Source organism: Populus nigra, chromosome 6 (genome assembly GCF_951802175.1).
Source record: "Populus nigra chromosome 6, ddPopNigr1.1, whole genome shotgun sequence".
Classification (NCBI taxonomy): Eukaryota; Viridiplantae; Streptophyta; class Magnoliopsida; order Malpighiales; family Salicaceae; genus Populus; species Populus nigra.
This window is the reverse complement of record NC_084857.1, coordinates 20,221,291-20,236,402: the sequence shown is the minus strand read 5'-3', so window position 1 is coordinate 20,236,402 and position 15,112 is coordinate 20,221,291. Positions and strand designations below refer to the sequence as shown.

Genomic DNA, 15,112 nt, shown 5'->3' with positions numbered 1-15,112 from the left:
ATATCCACGCACCTCCAATATTTTTAAATTCAATTTCTAGCATATGGTGGTGGTATTTTGATTCCTCCTCTAGTGCCGTCCTAACAAAGGCGGATTTTAATATTTTACATTATTATTTCAAGTAATTTATTATATATATTTTAGTTGAAAATATATTAAAATAATTTTTTTATTTTTATTTTTTATATCAACAAATTAAAATTAAAAAAAATATCTTAAGAATATAAATGAGTGGAAATTGTGAAAATAAAAGGAGGGGCAGATTAGTCTTTAAAAAGAAATAGCCGTTAAATAAAAAATTTGAAAACCATAATACTCCAACAAGAAAATAAAATTATCAAGTACTCATGTCCCACGTCAGCATCACATCATCACAAGCGTTCCCTCCCTCCCTCCCTCCCTCTCTAGTCTAATGCTAATAACATTTCTTCTTCTCCTCTCAAATAACAGCAAAATAAATTCACATTAGAGCAAAAAAAACTAAAAATTAGGGTTTTGCTTTCAGTTTCAGATCTGAATCACAAATTTCTATTTCACATGGTAGATCTCTCTCGTCTCGATTAAGAACTTCGTCTTCTAAGTTCGTAAACAAATTGAATTTCATCGGAATAATTCGGAATCGAATTACGTTTCATGTTCTGTTTTGGATTCGGATTCTATCGTAAAAAATTAATTTATTTAGTAATTTTTGTTTTAATTTGTTTCTGCATTGCTAATTTTGTTTTTAATTTGTGTTTGAAGCGGTGGTGATAAATAGATCTTGAAAATTGGCTCCACAGAGGCGATCACAGCGCCACATGGGCGGCAAGATGCAGCAAACGAATGCTTCTGCTGCTTCCACCGCACTCTATGATCATGCCGCCGCCGGTGGTTCCTTAGGCCCCTCTGCTGATGCTGGTGATGCGGTCACGGCTAGATGGCTTCAGTCTGCCGGCTTGCAGCATCTGGCCTCTCCCTTGGCTTCTACTGGTATCGATCATCGCCTCCTTCCTAATATTTTAATGCAGGTATAAAAAGGAAACTTGATTCACTTTTAATTCGCGTTCCTTGTAAGTTGATGGCGGTTATTTGTATTGCCATTTGTACTGATTATGATATCTGAGGGAAAGGAATATACATAATTTGTTGTGTTTTGGTGCCAAGAAGTCACATTTGGAGTGCGGACTTGTAGTATTTCCCAGCTCATTTTTTCTTCTTTATATACTGGATCAAGTTCTTGATACACAGTTGTTGTTCAATCTTCTTTATGTCGAGTTTTCTACCTGTGAAATTCATGCTTGTTGTCCTTGGTTTTCGAGTATTAGAATAAGTAATCAAATCTGGTTTGTTTCATGTGCTTCGATGGATTTGTGGTTCTGCTTGGATCTGAGTTGGATGCTTTAATTTATGTATTTGTTAAAGGGTTACGGAGCACAATCTGCAGAAGAGAAACAGAGGCTTTTCAAGCTTATGAGAAACCTCAATTTTAATGGAGAGGCTGTTTCTGAGCCTTACATCCCATCTGCCCAAACTTCAACTGGTGTGTCTGCCTCAGATGGCTTTTATTCTCCTGACTTTAGGGGGGATTTTGGAGCTGGCCTTTTGGATCTTCATGCTATGGATGATACAGAACTTCTATCTGAGGTACCGCATCTAACTTGGTGGGAAGAATTTACGTATACAGCTTTCATGGGTCCCAACCTTAAAATGAGCAACCAGTAAAAGTAATGTATTCATCCTACAGTTCCTTGCACCAAATTGTTTACTTACTCTAGATGATAGGTGGTTTTGTTATTTGCTTCTCCCTCTTCCACGTGTCAGTGATGTGAAACTCTGTTCACATTCAAGTATGAAGAACATGAGGAAAAATAGCTGTCTATTTGATGATGCTCTTTAAGATAGTGATATTGCCTTTCGATTTTGAACCATTCAACTCCCACGGTCCCTCTTCTGTCCAATAGTGGGCCTATCTCTTTTTTTCCCCTTTTCTCTCAAGGGGAAGCTGGTAGTAACTGGATCAATTTAACTGGAAGTAGGTAGTAGTTGCTGACTCTGGAATTGGATTCAGGAGTTTAGAATCAGTCATTGAGGCTATGGAATTCTGACAAGGCCTTGTTTCTCCTTGATGGATTTTTCCTTAGCCATTTTTGCTGCGCTGTTTATCACTTCATACATGCTAATATATTCGTTGGAATGTTTAGTATTGTCTTTTCTCTCTCTCTCGTTGTTTTCTTGATATTGGGAGGATACTGCCCCTTATTCCTTTTTATTATTGTTTTTGTAACGTTTTCAGCATGTCATCTCAGAACCATTTGATCCATCACCATTGATGCCTGGTGTTTCAAAAGGATTTGAAAATGACTTCAATTTGACTAGTAGCAGACAGCAAAGAGAGCAAACTGATGCAGATTTGTCAGTTCCATTCCCCACTAATGAAAAGGAGAACAGCACAAAGGAAAATAATGCGGCAAAGATTAAAGTTGTGGTAAGTTGATTTGTAGGATTGTAAGTTGCGTGTTGTTGTATGTGTTCATTTGAATGCCTGCATGCAGAAATGTGGTTGAGTTGTGAGCACGTGATTTTGATGTGAAAACTTATCATTTTTGTTGGGTGAATAAATTGCATCATCGCTGATGAAATAGACGTAATTTGCTAGTTTTGGTGAATTTACTGCTACATCTTCCAAGCTCAACTCTCAGATTCTTCTAGTACTTTGTTCTAACTTAGAAAACGTGTCTTGCTATTTGAAGTATTTAGGAGAAGCTATCTTAGATGCCTTGTTTGTTACTCAACTCAACTAAGTCAATCCCAAACCTGTGGGTTTTTAAGTAGAAATGTTGGTGCCATGTGCAATAGTGCTTTTATTTTCTCTTCTTAGATAGTATTTGCAGAATCACATTATACTAGCTTACTTGACAGACCAGGCAAACATTCTTTAATTTTTTTTTGGTTTCTCACATTCTGAATCCTTTCTCTTCAGCCTTGGTGAATACCGGCATATGGATGATATCCTGTTTGTCTTTGTTCTGTTTGTCATTTGCTTTATTCAGAAGCACACAAGGAAAAGTTTCCTGGAAAGCTATTAATAATATTTGTGCCATAGGTACGTAAAAGACCACTAAACAAGAAAGAGCTTGCTAGGAAGGAGGATGACATTGTAACGGTGTATGACAATGCTTTAACTGTCCATGAACCCAGGCTAAAGGTTTGTTTCCTTGATGTTGAAAAAATGTCTTATAGTATTTTGTAAGATTTTTCATATGCAGGTTGGAATTTTTTACTGAAGTTGTCCTGGTATTCTGTTCTCTTCCTCTTCATTTTTCATTTTCAGAGGTCTGATATTTCTTTTTGATATGTTAGGTGGACTTGACTGCATATGTTGAGAAGCATGAGTTCTGTTTTGATGCTGTTCTGGATGAGCGTGTCACCAATGATGAGGTAATGTTTTGCATGTCAGGGATAAAAGTTGAAATGTAACAACCACTATGAAATCATGCTTGGTTTTAGTCACAAGAAAGTGTAAATCCTTCAATAATTTTTGCTATCATTTTAGTTATGAGAATGTGTGAATCATGGGAGTTTTTAAATGAGCTATTTATTTTATACCTGTATTCAGCTCTTATGACATTTTTTGCTCTAATCCAAATAATCTTTCTGCATGTTATTATTGAAGTAGTGTCCCTTTGTAGTTGTAATTGGTTAGCTCACAGAAATGATTGCTTCCCTTGCTGAAACAGGTATATCGGGTTACTGTGGAACCAATTATTCCCACCATTTTTCAGCGAACAAAAGCCACATGTTTTGCATATGGTCAGACAGGTAGAAATTCTGTCTTATTGTTCTTGCAACAGATGCTTGCTATATATTTTTTTCTCATCATGTCCATGTTATTTGTCATGGCTACATTTTCACATATAAAATGTCCCAGTTTAATTTTTTGGATCTATGCTTCCATGTTTCCTGGAAGAAAAAAAAAACTAGATTTTCGCTGCTGCACTTGCTCTTGTTTTCATCTCCTGCATATTTATTTTGGTTTCCTTTGAGGTGGAATGTGCATGGTGGGACGATCCATTTCTTATTTTTACTTTGAAGTTTTCTTTTCACAGATGCTGCCTCTTCTGAAGCTAAGTTTAGCTCAAACTGTTGTGGATAACTGAAATCCTGATACTGCTTTTATTTCAGGTAGTGGTAAGACATTCACAATGCAGCCGCTGCCTCTTAGAGCTGCTGAAGATCTTGTTAGATTGTTGCATCAGCCAGTTTATCGTAATCAGAGATTCAAATTGTGGCTTAGCTTCTTTGAAATATATGGTGGAAAACTCTTTGATCTTCTCAGTGAAAGAAAGTTAGTATTTCCCTGTTTCTTGTTGGTTTATTTCATTTGTCTTCTCACAAGTCGTGTCTTCAGAACTTCGTATCAATTAGATTCAATTTGTAATGGGGTAAAGATGACTATGAAATTTCTGCTGATATTATTCCTCACATGCACCATGTGTTCCTTGGGTGCTTGCTATTGCAACCTGAAGTCACCCATTTATGAGTTCATCTGATGTGGTTGTGGCATAAGAAGTAATAGAAAGGACATTATTTTTTACAATCATTCTATAAGATTCATTTTCTGTGTAGTTTCACTTTTCACTTTTTAATCTTGGCTAGCCCAGCAACTTAATTTAATTGAAGTAACCATAGAAGATGCATTGTCCCTTGTCAAACATGCATTATCTTTGCTGTATGTTTTCTTCAGAATCATTTTTATGTGTTTATTCATGTATCTAAAAGTCTTAAGCTGTGAATGATTAATGAGTTCAACCACACATGCTGAATGGCATTATTCTTCTCAATTAGGAAACTTTGCATGAGAGAAGATGGTCGGCAACAAGTTTGCATTGTTGGATTGCAAGAATTTGAAGTTTCTGATGTACAAATTGTTAAGGAATTTATTGAGAAGGGGAATGCTGCCAGAAGTACAGGATCTACTGGTGCCAATGAGGAATCTTCAAGGTCACATGCTATTTTACAACTTGCTGTTAAGAAGCACAGTGAAGTAAAAGACTCCAGGAGGAACAATGATGTGAATGACTATAGAAGTGGAAAAGTGGTTGGGAAAATTTCATTTATTGATCTTGCTGGTAGTGAACGAGGTGCAGACACCACTGACAATGACCGGCAAACAAGGTATCCTTATCTGCACTACACTCTTCTATTTCTTCTTTTGTTCTAACTGCAAGTTTGTCACTATAGTTTTTGACAATTACTTACTTGAGTTTTTAAGAATCTGTTTATTGGATTCCATGCTGATCAAATATGATCCGGTGATTATTTTATAAAAAACACCAAGGCCTCTTTTTGCTGCACCACTAGTGTGCCAATAGGGCGGGTTTCCTCTGAATTCTTCTCTGTCCAGCTTGGCCTGTCTAAAGATTTTGGGAACAGAAAAATACGAGTTTCTGTGGAAGAGATGCTAAACACTCATTTATTATGACTTGTTTGGTAAAGTTAATGTGGGGAAGAACCTTCAGGATTTAAAAGTAAATTCATAAGAAATCAATAAAAATTTCTAAATTTTCTAGAATGAATATTAATAAAGACCTTCCCATTCTTTCTGCACCTCTGTCAGTGTTTAACTATTAAATGGATTTGGCTTTTGCGATGAAAACTGGTAGCTCTAGCTATTGCAATCAAGTTGCCTCTTTGGCTTTGCCTGGTAAATTGGGCTCATCAATCAGCTGAGTATCGTTTACACATGCTTAGAACTCATTGAGCTTGAGGTGGAGAAGCAACTTTTCTTCTAATTAAGGTGCTGGATTTTAGATTGTATTATCTAGTTGTTTTAGGAGAGCCAGGTCTTGTTATTTTTTTGGTATCTTGATCCATTTTAATGTTGATGTGAGCATTCTGTTTGCTGTGGGGTTATTTAAAGATTTCATAAGAGATCCACCTTAGGACTTCCAAATCTTTTGCATTTTTTTTTTTTTTCAGTTCCTGGTACCAAAACTAGCAATATAAGTTCTGTACCTATTGATTCACCAAAACTATCTTGATCTATTTTAATGTTGATGGGTGAGCATTCTGTTTGCTGTGGGGTTATTTAAAGATTTCATATGAGATCCACCTTAAGACTTCCAAATCTTGTGCATGCTTTTTTTTTTTTCCATTCCTGGCACCAAAACTAGCAATGTCAGTTCTGTACCTATGGATTCATTCTCCAGATGCTACCTTAAACTTTATAAACTAGATTGGCATTGTCATCTCGCCTGATGTCCATCCTTGTGGTGACTGATGGTGGATATCTTTTACTCATTGCAAAAAGTTATCTTGCCTGATTTGGCAGTAAAACAATCACTAGGTCTTTGAATTAGTTGTTGCAAGGCAAGCTTGGTTTTGCACTTCTTGATGCACCTTTTGGTTCTTTGCAGGATTGAAGGTGCAGAAATCAACAAGAGCCTTTTGGCTCTTAAGGAGTGCATTCGTGCTTTGGACAATGACCAGATCCATATACCATTCCGTGGGAGCAAACTCACAGAAGTACTCCGTGATTCCTTTGTGGGCAACTCTAGGACAGTTATGGTCTCTTGCATTTCCCCAAATGCTGGCTCATGTGAACATACACTCAATACATTGAGATATGCGGATAGGTAAGTGTGATCCTATTGCCTCAACTGAATATAGTTGCAGTGGTCTCTTGTCTTCACCTTTGATGATAAAGCTTGCTTATTTAAATGAACAGGGTTAAAAGTCTTTCTAAAAGCGGAAATGCAAGAAAGGATCAGGCTGTAAGTTCATTACCGCCAACTAACAAGGATGCTTCCTCTACATCATCACAGCCGGTCTCCGTTGATCTTGATGATGTTTATGAGCAACAAGAGGTCAGGGTGCCAGATATGGGTAGAAGGGTTGTAGAGAAAGAAGCTCCATCTTACAATCCTCCTGTTGATTATGATAAACAGCCCTCAAGTTTTCCATCAGGTTTTTCCTTAAATGAACGAGAAGAAAATGGGTTGAGTTCTGGCATAGCAGACAGGGAGAGGTTTGAAAGTAATAGTTCCTATGGTGGTTTGGCAAGTCAAAAAGTCAATTCATCATACACCCAGCACTCAGCTGATACAGAAGAGAAAGTGCCGAAGGTGTCTCCACCTCGCAGAAAAATATCCAGGGAGGAAAAGTCAGAAAAATTTGGAAACTGGTTGAAAAAAGATGGCAGTGGATCCGATCTCCCCACCGCAATCCCAAAGCCGCAGAATACAGGAAACTATAGTGCAAGTAGCACTGGATCACGACAGTACAAACCAGACCCTCCTGTTGGGAATATAAATGCAATACTTGAGGTTGGTAGCATATTTGGTATTTATACTAATTTTGTGGTTTCTATTTGAAAGTTTGTTCTTCCTTTAGGTGACCATTTTATTGGTATTTTTTAGGAAGAAGAGGCCCTAATCGCTGCTCATAGAAAAGAAATTGAGGATACAATGGAGATTGTTCGTGAAGTAAGTGAATGCCCATCCTCTTCCCCTGCTTAAATTCTGAAACATCATTTAAGCTGCTTTGTGATAACTCGGGGTGTTTCTTTCTTCTTGTTTCTCTTCTTTTCTTTTTCGAGCTTGGGGTGGTGGTTCAATTTAGCATTTGAAACCGATTTTTTTTTATGTTTTCTGAAGTGTTAATATTAAAAATAAAAAAAATATTATTTTAATATATTTATAAATTAAAAACACTTTAAACCTAATTACCATCCGTGTGCTAATGTTGTGTGGCTTTGGGTACCAGGAAATGAAACTGTTGGCGGAAGTTGACCAACCAGGCAGTCTCATTGACAACTATGTAACCCAGTTGAACTTCGTGCTCTCACGCAAGGCAGCTGGCCTGGTTAGCCTCCAAGCACGCCTTGCTCGGTTCCAGCATCGACTAAGAGAACAAGAGATACTTAATCGGAAGAGAGTCCCTCGTTAATGCAGTACTTTCTTTACCCGCCAAACTTAAGGCTGTCTTGTAATTCCAAATCTCATGTATTTCACTACTACAATATGATTTTGTCCTTGTTGATTCGATATAATCAGCTCCCAGCAATGGAAATTTAATTTCAATTACCCTTGTATAAACTCAAATTTAATTCTTGCAGTCAGCTAGCCGGTAAAGGCGTTCGGTTTTTGTCATGATCTGATGCGACTTGACCGCCATCGACAGCCAGGCTTCCAACTGTTGTGGTGGGGCGGGATTCAGGTTAAAGGTAACTGGAACATGATTATGAAAGGATTTAAAAGACCAAAAAAAAAAAAAAAACCGAAATAGAAATATTTTTTTGTTCTCCTGCAATTACTCTTCTTCCTATTCCACTATATGATTTTAAGCGTTTACAAGAACAGAGAACTCGGAGCAATACGAGAAACTTCAGTAGTCTCAGATCATGCGTGAACTGAGGGAATTTACACGCGCCTACACACCCAGAAAAGCAAAAGAATACCCTGTAACGACAGGCAATCACTGCCTGTTATGCACGCAAAGAAACCAAATAGAGCAAGGTAGCAACACCAGGAAAGTGACCAGTTTTCCCAAAAGAACACAGAAGCCAAAAAGCCTGACCATGCATCTCTTCCCCCCCAAAGCAGGACTTCTATCATTACAATTATGAACCCACCAAGGGATGGCTACAATAACTACTAGGCTGAATGAATCAAACGGGTAGAGTAAATAACCAGCCACAGGTCCCGCCTTGTTCAGTGTCAACATTGGTTTGCATCATTGCACAAGGAATAATCCTTAACCCATCAAGCCAACAGGGCAACCTTGAACTGCTTGCCTTGCTTCGCTACCACATTGACACTTGGACGGAGGCTGAAGGAAACCCTCTATTCACAAGTAAGGCAGATCTGCTGCCTGCAGAATCACTAATACAAAATAATGGATATTGAGTAGCACGTTCACACTTTCAATCAGTCAGCTTTCAGTCTCAGAATTTCCTTGGCTGTCCTCAACCGAAAATAGGGCATGTGCTCCTGCAAAACAGAGATATACAGATTTGAGTTCAGAGTTGACAAAGATTACTGGTTTCCTACATAGTATAACAAGATCTGTTTCCCGGCTGGTTCATTTTTTAGAATTACAAAGAAAAAGGTTTTATTGTACCCGAGGTGGAGAGAAAAAAAAGAATTGAGGTTTATCTTGTTTTTGCAATCTGAACCATTCCCTAGAAAAAGGATCCCCTGTTGGCACGTCAACTAGTTGGTTCATTGGCTTGAAACCTTGAAGAAAACATGAAATGATATTCACCACAATGGGGGCCGCCATTGGAGAAATAGAGGCCATTGCTTATCTATGACAGGTGGGTGGGCTTTCAAAATTCCATATTTTTAAGCTTCAACAAATGCAGGTCAATGACTACAAATTAGAGACCTAAGCAAATCTTTCGATACAGAAGAAATATATCAGCACTGTCAAAAGCATAATCACCTTACCTGGCCAAAACACAGTCCTACACCTCTGCTATAAAAATCAGCATATTTGATCATAAACACACCACAGTCATACCTGCTTATATGGAAACGATGTTAATACTATAAATAGTTTAAAATAGTTGATAGTAAAAGCTTATTGTGGATTAAGGTATTCAGCAGAATTGAATTGGGAAAAGCCACGTGAGTAGGTTGAAGCCACACATGCAGTGTACATGAAGCAAATACACTAGTTCGTTGAGGAAACTCTTAAAAACAGTTTCATCGTAGAAAAGAATAGATGGAGATACTAAGGGACTTAGGCACCTCAGCAGTGAAGCATCAAAAGTAGCCCCAGTGTAAATTTGTTGCGTGGTTTCTTCAAAACAGCTAAGGCATAGACAGGAACAAAACTATTGAAACTCAGACTAAGTGAAGCAGTAAATTGAGATTCTTTTATCAACTGATCCATCATGTTCTAAATACCGAGGAAGCATTCACTATACACATGCCTATTTGTTTCCTCGATTCTATAGTAACAATGAATATGATTCAGGACTAAGAAACCACATCCTAGAACTTAACAGTACATCACATCCTAGAACTTAACAGTACATCATATTACATTAGATAAGGGAAAGTGTAGCATTTAAGACAGGCGGAGAAAGAAAGAGAACAATATGTTGCATCCATCTTCAGGCATGTTAAGTTTATTCTGATTCCTAGGAAGATAACTCACTGACAAGTAGAATCACGACTGTAGAGCTGATTTTAAATGTAAAGCCAGGGAGCAGACCACGGTCAAGGAACATTTTCCAGAGATTTCTTTCATTTATTCATACAATATCACAACAGCTCACAACAAATTTTAGTCCACTGGATCATGATAGAACTGAAGAGTGAAGGCCAGTCCATTCAGCTGACCCCGACTATTTTGCCTCTGAGCCTTAGTTCAGTTAAGTTGTATTTCTTTTATGATTCATTCTTTGTTGTATAAGTTATGCTTCTATAACAAGGTACTTCTTTTTGATCCTCTAACAAGCTTCAGAAGACGTGATAATTTAAAAGAGAAACCATTTTTTCTTTATAACTGATAACAGAGAAAATATCTTGCACTTGATTCCAAAAGAAGAATACTAAGAAAAAAGAATACACACCCGTTCTGCTGTTCAGGAAGGTCTTCAACAAATTCACGCTCCCAATTACTTACGTCAATGTCTTTCTTACTCTTGTCTTTCACTTCTTCAGCATAGTATTTAGCCTGGTACACATCAATTAAAAACATCAGCCAAGAATTGAAGAAGTTATGAGTAAATATCATAGTCGAGCATTTTCCCAAATATTTTTCATTTTCCCCTCCTTTTCAGTTTTGCAACTGCCAGCAATAAGCATAAAGATTTGGAGCCACTGAAGTGCTAGATCACAGATTCACAACGCAAATTTCCTGAATACAAGAAAACCATCTTAATACTACAAAACCACAGCTGTTGCAGGGATAGAAGTTAAGATTTGCAACCTTAACTTCATAACATACATGAGCAAACCCACAATCCTTGATACATTTACCTTTTTTATAAATCCTTAATTTACAAACTTTAGAAAGTAAAAAATCAAAGAAAAACTTTTTTGTTATCAACTGGACTTGAGAGTGTCCTTTTTGTCATCAACTAGACTTGAGAGAGTAAATTTTGCAAATAATTATAACAATTCCAAAACCTAACCAACTTTCAGATCACTGAACCCTTTGTGAGATGATTTCATAGCATCAAAACATAGAAAGAATCATATGCATTGGTTAGTACTTCAAAAATAAAACCCCTCATCCCAACATTAGAAGCTGTCTCTATAGTTGGATCAAGCAAGCATCTACCACGCACTTTGGGAGAATTGGAAAGGTATAAAGGGCACAATCCATATCTTTCATTATGTAATCCAACTTTTTAAGCTTCAGGCTTCCAATATTAAGAGTTTGGTCATGGGGACAGGCTTTTGTCAAAAACAGAAATGGCTGGATTCAATGGTCCATTAGCTTCTAAAGTAGTCATTAGGACAATCAAACAAAGGAACTCTCAATGGAACCTTGTCACTTGAAAATTAGAGAGATTAATGCTTTAGCTATGATGTCCTTGGCACAAGTTAGGAATACATAGAAATCAGAACAAAACATACCAAACTTTCAAGAACTCTGATGTCCCTTCCTTTGAGTGAATCAAGATATTGGAACTTGTGATCCTTTTTATTAATGATTGCCAAACACCAATGTATCTCTTGGTGAACAGGGACAAATATCTGAGCACAAGCAAAAAATGAGAATATGTGCAACTTACAGTGAACAAAAATAAGTACTCAGAAAATGGAAAGGATTTGCATCGTTTTACTTTGTCACAGTCAATCAAGAAATATCCCAACTTTTTTTCCGTGGTCCATCTTTTGACAGCTCTATAATCAAAGCCACCCTTACCTCCACCTGTTAACTGGACATAGACATTTAGGATAACATTCAGAGCTTCAACAAAAAAAAAAAAAACAAGAAGAAGAAGAAGAAGAAGGCAAAAGCACAACAAGCACAGTTAGCAGCAAATAATTATAAGCAAAGTTCTAAACTCTAATAACATATACAATCAGCATGAGATGAAAGCAGTAACAATTTAAAATGAACAGCTCTATTCAAAGATTTCCTTTTTTTTTGGGAGAGGGGTGGGGGGATGAGCTTTGAGAATTAACACCTTTTTCTACCTGTTGCCAGCTACGAAACACAGACTCAGAATCACTTATTTGCATTCAGAATGAGTTATCATATTAAAAAGATGAACAATGTAAAGGGGAAAACATGAAAGCAGAGGAACAGGCTTGAAATTGACGTCTCAAACTTCACTAATTCTCAAGAAAATTGAACCATGGCTGCCAAAAGAGTACTATTTTTAATATTTCAATGCATTACGTTGAGACTAATGTTTAACAAGATTGAAGGACAGAAAGTAAAGTCATACCTTTTTGTAAAAGAAAGTATTGAAGAAATGACATTTCAAGAACTTCTTCGGTTCTCTCCTTTCCCTTTCTTTAAGCAACTCCATGTACAAATTTATGACCTGCAAAAAGAGGAAAACACAAACCTATCAACAAGACCATATTAGCAGCTAACCAGTACCATTGCATTTAATGAACCATTCAACTTCAAACTACAAAAAGTGGGAACACATTGCTAACTAGAACTATAGAAAAAACTATAATCCAAAAACATCACCTCGTCATTCAACCATGTTCCTGGTGCAAGGCAGCGCAAAGTTTGTCCAGTAATATCAATATTGGAATTATCGTGACTGACCAAGACCCTCCTCCTGAAGGAATGAACAAGATAATGTTATAACAGCAATATCAACAACTCAAACATCAAAAGGAAATATTGATCAAATATACCTATTGTTGGGCAAAAATGCACGCTTAACCTCGGCTTCTTCCTCAGGTGTGAGAGGGATAAAAGGCTCACGAGGTATCTCCTGAAAGTATAACACACTTTTAATAGTATAAAACAAGAATAAACACCCTTCCAAATCATTTTTTTCCCAGTAGAACAACACTCCATTGGCCAAAAAAAAAAAAAAAAAATTTTAGGCATAATAAGAAGGGTACTTCTTCCGTTGCCAAAAAAGGCAGATTCTACTCAACCTCGCAAACAAGAAAATGTATGAAGACCTGAAACTCAAGTTCAATAAAACAAAGAGAACAGCTCACCTCTACAGGTTCCTTCTTCACAGGCCGCAACGCCTTAAGCGAATCCCACCTTTTCTCATTGTACTCAATCTCAAATTCCAAAGATGTCAACTTCCTGTTCCTCCTCTCTGTATTCTCCAACAACTTCTTGTAAGCCTCAACACCCAAAACTTCAACTTCATTATTCAATGCCAATGAACCCAGCATCTTCCCTGCATCCTCCACCCCTAAATCCCCATCAATAGTAACCACTGATCTCTCCTCCAAAATCTTAACATCCCCACTTCCCAACCTCTGGTCCAAAACCGTGGACCCTCCCTCTATTCCATCCTCTTCAATGACCTCGACTTCTTCAATACTAGAATCCTCAGACACAATTTCTTGCTCAATCTTCTCACTCTCATTATCAACATCAACCACTTCTTTCTCTTTAACCAAATACCTAATCGCGCCAAACGCGCTTTGTTTCGCATAACCCAACTTTTTACTCAAAAAATTCCACATTAAATCGCCACCACCACTACCAAAAGTTCTCTTCTTTTCACTCAAATCACCACTTCTAATCTTTGACAAGCCAAATTTCTGAGGTCTACAAGGGGCGTGAACCTCTCGGCGAAACTTTGTAGCTGATTCTGGGTACCTAGAGATTCTAGAGGCAATACTGTTAGAGGAACCTAGGGTTTGGTTGTTGTATTCAGGAGTTTCATACAAAGTAGAGAATCTGGGCTTTTTAGATATGTGAAAATCTGGAGAATTTGAAAATAGGTTGTCGTTGTTACATCGGTGGTCTCTTTTGCGGTTACTACTACTTGTTAGAGCACCCATTTTTTGAGAAATCTTAAACCCATCTACAGAATAAGAATTCCTGACAAAATTAGGGTTTTGCAGTGAAGATTTGAATTGGGGGGTTTTAGAAAATTGAAAAGAAAAATAAAGTTCGGATCTTTTTGAAATTTGAGAGGGCTGATAGGAAATGTTTGATGACGATTGCGATTGTGATTGTGATTGTGATTTGAGATGGGGGTGGTTGTTGCATTTTATTTTTGTTTCGCGGCACAGAAGAGGACCTTGACTTTCTGGCAGGGTTTTCATGTTGAGCTTATGATTATTTTCAAATTTTGATTAGTTTTGATTTTACATTTATTAAAACCGAATAGCTCCGATTTGAATTAACGAGATTTTAGTTTTTTTTTTTTTAATTTTTTTATTTCAAAACAGTGTGTTTAACTGTTACTTTTTAAAATATATATTTTTAAAGTATATTAAAATAATATATTTTTTTATTTTTTAAAATTATTTTTATTAAAATAATTAAAAAATATAAAAAAATTAATTTAAAAAAATTCAATTTTTAAAAAACATAATTTTGAAAACATCCTCTCAACATACATTCAATAAATTGATTGGTTTGGTTTTTTCATTTCTAGAATCTAAAATAAAAGTAAACTTAACTGGAAATAAAAATAAAATAAATAAGATTATTTAACAAATTTTAAAAACCATTTAGAATCAATTTAAAGATGTTTTAAATAATTCAATTAATTTAATCACTTGTTATTATTTTTATATTACAATCTAAACAACAGATCTCCTAAATCTCAATTTCTAAAAGATTGTGATTAGCCCATGTGATGTGTGTTTTTAATGCTCGGAAATGTAGTAGTTAATTTTTAAACTGATTTTGAATAAAAAGTATATTAAAATAATATATATTTTTTAATTTTTAAAATATATTTGATATCAAAAGAATCTGAAAACATTAAATATATTTTTTAAAAATTAAATTTGAATTAATTTTTATTTGACTTGAATCCCAAACATAACCTATAATTATTATTTTTTGTTAAAATAACTTTTTTTTAAATAAACTATGTTTTTATTAAAAACAATTTAGGAAAAAAATTATTCTATTCCCGCTCAAAATTGCTGCCTAATTAACCCGAAACCCAGTCAAAATAATTATTTTATTAATTATATTGCAATACTTATCTTACCAC

General features: G+C 36.1%; 2 protein-coding genes across 6 annotated transcripts; one reads left to right on the top strand and one right to left on the bottom strand.

Moving 5' to 3' along the window:
- The first annotated feature begins 395 nt into the window (after nucleotides 1-395).
- On the top strand, nucleotides 396-8,063 carry LOC133698038 (kinesin-like protein KIN-13A). 2 transcript variants are annotated; one of them, XM_062120908.1, is made up of 13 exons: nucleotides 396-540; nucleotides 742-1,007; nucleotides 1,402-1,623; nucleotides 2,273-2,464; nucleotides 3,083-3,184; nucleotides 3,340-3,417; nucleotides 3,717-3,798; nucleotides 4,162-4,324; nucleotides 4,825-5,154; nucleotides 6,396-6,614; nucleotides 6,707-7,304; nucleotides 7,398-7,463; nucleotides 7,744-8,063. In XM_062120908.1, exons 2-13 carry the CDS (start codon nucleotides 798-800, stop codon nucleotides 7,924-7,926), a joined length of 2,445 nt encoding a protein of 814 aa, XP_061976892.1. In that variant the 5' UTR covers nucleotides 396-540; nucleotides 742-797; the 3' UTR covers nucleotides 7,927-8,063. The 2 variants fall into 2 exon arrangements, with proteins under 2 accessions (XP_061976892.1, XP_061976893.1); XM_062120909.1 differs by lacking the exon at nucleotides 396-540 and having other exon boundaries at nucleotides 829-969.
- Nucleotides 8,064-8,344: 281 nt separating this feature from the next.
- On the bottom strand, nucleotides 8,345-14,226 carry LOC133698039 (ubiquitin-like-specific protease ESD4). 4 transcript variants are annotated; one of them, XM_062120911.1, is made up of 9 exons: nucleotides 13,137-14,225; nucleotides 12,822-12,901; nucleotides 12,649-12,742; nucleotides 12,395-12,493; nucleotides 11,783-11,878; nucleotides 11,574-11,693; nucleotides 10,562-10,665; nucleotides 9,424-9,501; nucleotides 8,345-8,969 (listed from the first exon to the last, which is right to left on the bottom strand). In XM_062120911.1, exons 1-9 carry the CDS (start codon nucleotides 14,205-14,207, stop codon nucleotides 8,945-8,947), a joined length of 1,767 nt encoding a protein of 588 aa, XP_061976895.1. In that variant the 5' UTR covers nucleotides 14,208-14,225; the 3' UTR covers nucleotides 8,345-8,944. The 4 variants fall into 4 exon arrangements, with proteins under 4 accessions (XP_061976895.1, XP_061976894.1, XP_061976896.1 ...); XM_062120910.1 differs by having other exon boundaries at nucleotides 9,429-9,501; nucleotides 13,137-14,224; XM_062120912.1 differs by lacking the exon at nucleotides 9,424-9,501.
- Nucleotides 14,227-15,112: the final 886 nt, after the last annotated feature.